The following is a 9,720-nucleotide window of genomic DNA, read 5'->3' on the forward strand; positions in this document are numbered from 1 at the left end:
CCTCCCTTCTGCAACCCTATCCCTTCCAGATGTGTTGGGCTACAATGCCTATCAGCCCAGGCAAACCTGGCCAATGGTCAAGGATAATGGAAGTTGCAGTCTAAAATATATTGAGGGCACCAGGTCGGGGAAGGCTGGTGCATGCTCTCCACACAATGTGGAACCCTGACATTCCAGGGTTCTGAAATGCACAGGGAGCCCAACCAAGCAGCGAATGTGCAGAGGAGGAGCTGTTTTGCAGCAAAAACAAAAAGCTCTGTTGCTCCCTGAAAGAGTGAGAAATTTATTATGACAAATTTTTCAGCATCCAACAGTTCCTCCCACTCTTCTCCCTCTGACCTCTCCTTGGTGTCCCACCACCAATTCCCAGGCTCTAAGCCTTCCTCCTCTGGGGGTTCCCTTGGGGGTTCCCCACCTGGTGCTGCCCACCACTCCTCTTCATCCAGCCAGCCCCTGACAGCAAGGGCCAGTGGGCCCTGCTTAGCTGAGCTTTGGGTGATGTTTTTCTCAGCAAATGCTTAGAGTCATTGAAAACCGTGCCCTGGCATTGACTCCATCTGCAACATTTAAAGGCCCCGCCACCTTTTCCGTAGTCAGATGTTCCTGCATGGCGATGGAGGAGGAGACGCTGCAGGGGAATCATCCACACACTCAATGGTGGCAGAGTCACATTCTCAGGCTGGGACAGTGTAGAAGGAGGTTCTGAGAAACTCTCCCTTGAGTGGGGTGACTGGGAGAGGTGCATTCTCTGAATCAAAATAACTCCTCTGGGTCAACACTGGGAGGCAGAAGACACGGCATGCACATCCCCACTCTCGCTCTCATCTCACGGGACTTGAACGTCCGAAGAGGATTCGTGTAAGAACCAATTCCAGTAGCAATACTTGCTCTCCATTTCTAGGAGTTGAGGCCAGATAGAACAACATTGGTTGTGCTGATAAGAAAACCATTTGGCTTGTATGATGACTTACTCAAACTGAATTAATTCCTATATAATACCAAAATATTTTTCAGATGAGTAAATAGTAATAATAAAATGTGGGAGGGGCGGGTATTGTTGTTTTTATTATTTTGTCTTTTTTAACTTGTATTTTTATGTTGTGAACTGCTCTGAGATCTAGGGATAAAGGGTGGTGTACAAATTTAATAAATAATAATAATAAGATTTATCACCGAAGTTACAACCTTTTGCCAGATGGGCGGGGTATATATTATAAATTATTATTATTATAAATTATTATTCCCCGCACTGTGTCTACCATCCTAAAAAAAGATCAGAAAAACCATGTTAGCCAGTTAACCTGTCTGACCAATACTTCAAAAACCTATTGCCAAACTGTGTCCCAATTTCTTGTAGCTTCATGTATCATAATATACCAATAAAAATCTGACTGGGATCCTCCAACAAGAATTCACTGGAATGAAATCATTGTTTCGTTGAGACATAATGCCCACCCATGATTCGGCATACTAAACTATTGTGCGAGAAGCCTTGGACTGACGCACTCTCTCCACCCCCTCCTCAGCATGGCCAGGAGGAGATCACATGCTTTCGTTTCTGTTTCCAATTAACCACTACATTTGAACCCTACACTGTGGCACTGGTCAACTCTGGTTTATTGAAACAAGCTGGTTATAGAAACCACAGCAAATAATAGTGACGACTTAACTACAGTTTGGCATGGCATAGCATAATGCTAAACTGCAGTTACCGTGAAAAGTGAAAGTCCTTCCAAACTCCTTCTTGTGGGCCCAGGGGAGGAAGAGAGGGATGAGGGGAGCCTCATTCACAAAACACAGGGTGAGGGAGCCTGGTGCCCTCCGATTGCTGCTATATTCCAGCTCCTATCAGCCCCAGCCAACATAGCCAATGGTAAGGGAAAAGGGGAGAGGCAGTTTCAACAGCTTCTGGAAGATCACAGGTTCCCCACCCCTGCACCAGACCATAGTTTAGTGTTACGTCCAAACAAGGCCAGATTCAAAAGGAGCACGTAATTCAAATTGTTCAAGTTTCCAAAGCCAAGAATCAAACATGTTTTTTTTAAAGAACAAGGCTAGGAATATAGATTCTATTGATCTCAGGGGAGATGAAACTGTTTTGATGGAGAATTCAGGACAAACAAAAGAGAAGCTATTTTAAAGATGCTGATTGACGGAGTAGACAGCAGCATGGCCTATGTATCTTAGACGAGTAAGGCTTGATCTCCCATCTCTTGGAGAAAGAGCTCGTTGATTTGACGGACTGCTGCGCCAGGCCTGTAATGAGTTCGGCAGGAAGAAGGAGATCAGGGGGAAACTAAATCTCTAACTGTTCGGTGGATGTTCTAAAGGACTGTAAAATGAAGAATCAATTCTACAGCAAGTGCTAAGGGGGAAAGGTTCATCTGAAGGAGAATTCAGTATATCATGCTCCCCCCCCCCACCCTGAGTTTTATTTTGTAATTTCGAAGAGTGCATATCCCTATTTACACAGAGGGATTGTTATGGTGGTAAAGGCAATTTCATCTAACGTCTTCTTTGCTTCTGTTTTCTTTAAGGGTGTTAAATTCCACACATTTATCGAGAAATGCATGGTTTTTCAAAGCCTTAAAAATAGCCATGTTCGCATTAGCTGACCAATTAGAACAACACAGGTTTGCACCCTATGAAAATCCTGGGATTATTCATAAAACAAGTAACCTGTAAATATCATATCACTCCTCCAAGGGATGTGAAACAGATTTTCACATAAAGCAAAATCATGAGCCATAGTTTAAATTCTGAAGTCCGATGTATTGAATGGAGTGGGTAAGCTATTGCAAATAGACTGGAGATTGAAATAGGAAGGGGGGAAAACCTGAAAGCTCTTATTCTTCTCCAAAGCAAGAAGATAACCAAGAAGAATCTTTGTGGTGACTTAGTGCTCTGGTCTGCACTAAGTTGCACTTGACTCAACTCACACCCACGTTGTCAGAAGAATAAAGAAAATATCAGTGGGGAGAACTAGGTCAGGTAAAAAGTGAGCCACGGAACTGATTCAATCTACTTGTTCATGTGTGTTCCTCATTCCTGAGGCTAAAACCATAAATTATGTTAGCTGCACATAAGCAGTTAAGTTAAAGAGCCACTGATTCACTGAGCAGAATCGGTATCACAACAAACAGGGAAGGGGATTAACTCTTCCCTCCACTACTGGCTTTACAGAACTTTATTTTAACTACCCATGGGAGGTACTTTAATTGTGAAGGAGATACTTTTCTGTGGCTTCATCCCCCAAGATTCGTGTAATTCTTTTTTTAAAACCAGCAACCTCAGGAGGAGGGGAGGTCTGGCAGATGGCGGTTTCCCAAAGAGGTGGGGCAGTTCTTTAAACTCACCTCATAATCCCAGACTGGGCAGGACACACCCGGATCGCAGGCCAGTTTCCAGGCTGTTCTTTCCCTCCGGACCTGCCAAACTCATGATCTCAAGCAGTAACTAACTAGGGCAGTGCAAGCAATGTCCCAACACAGGGTACAAGATCTTGACAGGGCAGGGGGAAGAGAGACTGACTGCTGCTGTTAAACAAAAATTGCATTTTTCATTGTGTAATATATGTATTTTCAGAGTTTATGTATATTATGATTACAGTGGTGCCTTGCAAGACAAATTTAATTCGTTCCGCAAGTCAATTCATTTTGCGAAAAATTCATCTCGCGAATCGCGGTTTCCCATAGGAATGCATTGAATTATTATTATTTTTGAATTTTTTTTGCCCATGGGAACGCATTAATTAAATTTCAATGCATTCCTATGGGAAACTGTGACTCGCAAGATGAATTTTTCGCAAAACCAATTCGTCTTGTGAGTCACCATCAGATCGCAAGACGCATTCGTCTTGCGAAAAATTCGTCTTGCAGGGCATTTGTTTTGCGAGGTACCACTGTATCATTAAAAAGAAGAAGAAAAACTGCCCCAGAACCATAATAACTGCCCCTTACCCCCCAATGACTCTGGCCATTGAGAATTTACACCTGCTGCTACCTGCACAAACTTTTCCGGCATTCTGTCCCTCTGTCACACTGAAGTGTGACCAGATGCTGAAACCAGCTTGTATAGGTTGGAGGGTTTTTTCCCCCCTCTCTCCCCAGAGACAAGACGGACACCTGAGAGCAACCTTGCTTCTTTGAATAGTAAGATGAAAGAATCCCTGGGTGTGTTGTGTTCTTCCTAATTGGAAGGAAGGTGGGAAGGAGGTGCAGGTAAGTTGGCCACAGTTCAAATTAGCGTAAAGGCGGGACCGACCACTCTGACTCATTCAAAAGCCCAACCTTATCAAGCACAAAAAAAACCCATGGGTGGCATTAAGCATGTTCATTCATGGGTTTGGCACAAATGCAAATCAGCACAAAACTTCCATGCTTCAGGGATGAAAACGCTTTGAAGTCTTGTCAGCAAAGCCTCTCCCACACCAGGCATGTCCTCCTTTGACCACAGGCAGACTGTCAATTAACTGGCTCTATCCAGAACGGAGAGGGCTGCATCCCTCAGAGGGTCTAAGTGCTTGTCTCCAGACTGAAAAGCTGAATTCTGCTCCAGGGGAGGGGAGGGAGGTTTGTCAGAAGCGCGGAGACGATTTGAGAGTCATTTGCTTGCTTGAGCGTTTCCCCATGTTTTCCAATCAGCTGGATCCAAATATTTCTGTACCTAAGCAATACACTTTAGCTTTAACCCTCAAACCTGCTGTGACAGCCAAGGCAGCCAATTATCAACTTGACAGACGCATCATCAACTTGACCTTGCAGTCCCCCAGTTTAATCAATGTAGCGGCGGAAGTTGGAAAGTTACAGAATCGCAGCCAATTAAAATTCACTTGGGGCAATAACATAAAATATGGACCAAACTATGTTAGTTACAGAGCATGACAAGCCAGTCTTCTGTGTGGCGCCAAGCAAATGGAAATGTAAAAATGCAAGATGGCTGCCAAAATCACTAAATCTCACTCTGAAACTGAAAAATATTTATCGTTTTGTTGTTGTGAGGAGCTTCCTTGCACACCATACCTGAGCTATACATGGTGCTTTGAAATCCCAACTTTGTGACTTCAAAGCACATTCTGACATCAGGTGATTAATAGCCTAAATCTGATAAGGATCAAAAAGGTTCCCCACCCCTGGTATAGAGGATTAAAGCGAAAGTTCCTGAAACATTAACACACTTGAATAAACACATTCTGATACTTACACATCATTTTAAAATGGTTTACATGTCATGTGACAGTCAGACAAAGGTATGACTGTAATATTAAACCACTGCTGAGCACCCTACATGAGCTTAACCTCCCCCCCCCAAAAAAAACATATACCCCTTCTCCGCTGCTTGGCCAGGAGATATTTACAAATTTTTGCTTTTAGGTAACCATGTCTCCCTTTGTCATCCACGCCATGAACCATAATTTAACACGAATGACCGTTGATCTCAAAGCAAGCTTAGTTTAAACCATGCATTGCTGAAACCAACCATCGTTAGGGTTAAACCAATTTTACTGTCCCAGGCAGCACAGGAAACTATGCGTTAACTAAAATGTAAAGCTTCTCAACTTCTCCTCTTGGCCACGGAGGGGAAGAGAGGGGAACTGGAACACAAGATCCCAGGAAGAGGCTGGACTCACTCACAAAGTGCTGAAGTTTAAATCATGGATTGGTTGTTGAAATCCAACTTGCATCAGCCACTGTTTGAGTGTTGCATCCAAACATGGCCATTGTTTCATCCAATCACGCTAAAAGATAAAAAGCAATGTAAAGTTTGAAAACATTTCTTTTTAAATGCATAGGTGGGTGGGTGGGTATGGGTGTATTATTTCCAATACCAAACTGTAACAATTTTTTTAAAAAATAGAGGATATTGGCAAGAAATAGTGAGTGATCTAATAGAAATGTGGCATTCATTATGGTAATGTCACCTCCAGCTTGTTCTGAAATTATGGCAAAGTTCTATGGCAAAGTTTAGGCCAGGAAAGAGTTGGTATCAGCTGTCCTGTTTACCACCCTTGATTTTACGGTCAAAGCTGAAGCGTATCTTTTAGGTGCAGATTCTGATTTGGATTCAGCGGGGCTCCAAATTTGGGAAATCTCCCTCCATTGCATGTTCTGCTGGTTCGTTGCAAAACAGGAAGGCAAAGGCGAGCAATATCATGAAAAGGCAGGTCTTAAATGCATTGTTGTGATTTAAAGGCAGCCTTGAGATTTAAGGGCCCATGTTGCTGCTTTTTTTGTGAAGACAGACAGAATTCAAGCCTTTGGACATTTGCTCAAGGAAAGAGGAAGAAGAGCGAAGGAAAAGGAACTGTGATGCCTCCTGCAGGGAACAAGGAAGAAAGATCTTGCAGTGCTCTGCTGCTTCCTCCCCAGGACATTCCCAGACGTTGACATTAGTGGAAATCCTGATTAAGACACTGCCCATCAGTTTTATTATTACTCATTTAGACTGCACCAAAGGCACAGAAATTCAGAGCTTTCCATTCACCAACTGGCTTTTTTTATTTTAAAATAAAGCTGTAAGCTGATGTAAGAATACAGCACAAAATAATTGTCCACTGCTGTGAATCCATACTGGGCAATCATTAACCTTAGAACTGAACAAATGGGGTAACCTTTGGCAGACAGCACACAAAAAGTAGACATTTTTTGTGAAAAGTTATTAGAGCAAGTACAATTTGCAGACTTTTTCATTTTAAAAAGGGAGGGGAAATGGCAAACAAAGATGATATAAAGTATGTACACAAGGAAATTTCTCCCCGTCTCAGGGCTGTTCGGGCAGATACACTCATCACTTGATGGCTGCCAACATCCATTGATGGCTTCCATGTACAAATGTGCCAACACAGACATTGCAGATAAAATTTCCATATCATCCTGTGCCACTGCAATGCTATTCAACAGACTCTGTTCATGCATTCTGTTAACCCTTATCAACCATGTGATAATCAAACAAAAAGAAATCGAGTGCTGTACGCACATGTATGAGCCCATCCTCAGAAGAGTGCTTTATTTGTCGTCTGCAAATGTAGGTCTGATGAAGGATGGGAAAAACACCTTGGATTGTGTTGCCACAGGCTGTCCGCATTTTGCTTGGCATACAGGTAGCGTAACTGTACAGCAGGTGTTGACAACCTGCAACCTTCCAGATAGAGCTGGACTACAGTTCCCATCATCCTTGACCACTGAACATGCTGGCTGGGGCTGATACAAACTGGAGTCCAACAGTATCTCTGGGCCACAAGTTCCTCATCTGTACTGGGCCAACTCTGCACATGCAGCTTATGAGTTGAAACTGCATTTCACATGCGTGATCAATAACATCATGATCAATAAATACCGTACGCCGCAGATCTGAACACAAAAGCCAGAAGAATCTTAGTGAGTTCTAGCCATCACAGAAACAGAGAAAAGTTTGCTTAAGTTCCATATACTGTACTAGTAAGAATACTTTACATATGTGAAGTACTTCAAATTATGCCAACGACACAGAAAGAATGCAGAAATGTCTTCAGTGCAGACTGTCTTGCCCCATCTAGGCTGACATCGATCAGGAGTAACTTAATTAAATGGGTTTGCACTACAGAGTAAAAGTCCCAGAAGAGATACATTAAAGATAAGGACCGTAGCCCATGAGAGTGTGCATAGGATTCGAACACTTATCAGTAAACATGCACATGACCAAGCTGTGAAGCATTTTTTAAGGTAACAGTGTTTTCTGATGAGAATCCAAAACAAAACCAAAAAAGGGGGATTTGTGTCTCATGTGATGTGAATGTTGTCAATGTGGAACTGAAAATGGAAGTGAAACACTTTTATACTGAACATACTAGTTTGAAATGCATCCCTTGTAAACATTTTTGCTGCAGGAAAGAAAATGGTAGAGCGATGATTTTAATATCAAATGCACATTCTTGCCAGTCTGAGTTTTAAATTCAAATTACAGATCTGGGAAATTTGGGGGGGGGGGTTGGGGACACAATTTAAACGTCATTCATTTAGCCATCCAAGACATTAATGCGTTTTCAACGCATAATACTGTTTTTTCACAAATGGCACTAACAATTGTGTTCCCGCTGTTCCCACTTCTGCAAATTTGAATGTAAAATCCACATTGGTTAAACGTTCGTTTGGTTTAAAAACTGGCTCTCCGCCTTTCTCCTGTCCCAAATCATCAGAGTTTACAAGCGACTCCATTCCACACTCAAAAGGCTTTAGCATCATTTGCTTGGGGGGGGGGGGAGTTGAGAGGAAGGGGAGAATACAACCCCCCCCCCTACATATACACTCCACACAAGTGCTCCACTTCAAGGGGCAGGAGGCATCCTTCTTGGATGAGGTTTCTGGCTTCCACCCAACCTAAACGCTCCTTATCTCCTCCTTTCCTGGTGCCAGATGCATAACTCGGGGTCCAATTTGGAACGAAGTGCCTGCCTTGGATTGCTGGCTTCAATCTTTGCTCAGCCCTAGCGAGCCAAGAAACCAACCGGATGGTCTTTATGCATAAGGCTACATTTAGATTTGTGAGTTGGCAAAAGAAAAAAAGAAAACAGGTGGAATTCATGTTCCACTTTCCATGTCCTTGAACCTAAACATTAAAAAAAAAAAATCGCTACTGTTTCTGGAGGTGATGGAGACGATGGCAGCAACAGCCGCCTAGAATAAGTCATCAGCGGTCGCTTTCTGAAGAACTGCCTCGCCTGCCTGTCTCCCTCCCTCTGTTCAGTCTTTTTACACTTGGCTTAGAGAGCCCTCTTCCTCTTTCATTGGGAAGCCGAGAAAGCAGGCGCGCTTCGCCCGTGGAAACTGTTGCAAAGAAGTTGGAACCCAAGCTCGACTCGAGCAAGACGCTGGCCGGCAAGCAGGTGTCTGTCACCACGTGGACTTTGCAAGGCTGAAGCGCTCAGCCCCGAAACAACTTGGCCGCTTTCCAAGCCACCTCGCCAAAAAGCCTGGCTCTGCATAAAGCCTATATAAAGACACTTCAAACCTAGCCATGTCTCTATTTCCCACTCGGTCCAATAACAGACTCGCGCGCACCCTCCGCCGCTTCCCCTCGAAGAAGTCAGAGAGAGAGAGAAGCGCCAACTTACCTTCGGCGTCTGCCCTTCGGCTCCCACCACTTCCAACTTCTTCCTGGTCCCGAAGAAGAGCAGCAGAGCCGCGATCCACAAGATCCCCAAGACAGACAGAGCCAGCCTCCGGCTCAGCCGTCGCATGGTTAGCAGAAGGAAGAGGAGGAGGAGACGCCGCGTGGGGGAAAGTCCTCTCCGTCTTTTCCGAAAGGCAGCCAGGCGGCGGGGAGAGGGTGGAGCTGGCCGGCACCCTGCCTCCCACTACGGGCGGGATGAGTCCCCGCGAACCCCCGCTAGGGGCATGGCAAACGAGCCCGCCTCCAGCAGGAGGAGGCGAAGGGAGTCCCGGGCCGTCTTCCCTGCATGGGGCGAGGAGGAGGAGGAAGCCGGCGTGGGAGGGGCCGGGGGTGGAGAAACAGGCAGCGGGGGGTCCTCCTCCTCCTCCTGATCGCGACGCGCCGGGAAGCGGCGGCGGGCGATCCTGGGTGCCCCTGCGACGTGGCTCTCCAAGGTCCTTCCCCGCCTGGATCCGCAGGAGAGGAGCGGGGACAAGGAGGCGCCCGCTTGATGCCGACTCCTAAGCCGATCCAGCGCTTCGCCTTCCCGCTGCCTCGCGATCGGCCCCCGCCCTGGGGAATAGGAGGGCGCCC

The 9,720-nt window shown here is 45.1% G+C and overlaps 1 protein-coding gene across 4 annotated transcripts in view; it reads right to left on the reverse strand.

The window, feature by feature from the left end:
- The window catches only part of GALNT14 (polypeptide N-acetylgalactosaminyltransferase 14), a 233,723-nt gene extending 224,319 nt beyond the window's left edge, over nt 1-9,404 (reverse strand). The window contains exon 1 of one of the 4 annotated variants that reach the window (XM_035111477.2): nt 9,089-9,398. In XM_035111477.2, coding sequence (XP_034967368.1) covers nt 9,089-9,214 — 126 coding nt within the window. In that variant the 5' untranslated portion in view covers nt 9,215-9,398. Of the gene's footprint in view, nt 1-9,088 lie in introns of all 4 variants that reach the window. The other 3 variants (XM_060272962.1, XM_035111479.2, XM_035111478.2) reach the window with 3 other exon arrangements.
- Nucleotides 9,405-9,720: the final 316 nt, after the last annotated feature.

This window comes from Zootoca vivipara, chromosome 3 (genome assembly GCF_963506605.1).
Source record: "Zootoca vivipara chromosome 3, rZooViv1.1, whole genome shotgun sequence".
In the NCBI taxonomy this organism is placed as follows: domain Eukaryota; kingdom Metazoa; phylum Chordata; class Lepidosauria; order Squamata; family Lacertidae; genus Zootoca; species Zootoca vivipara.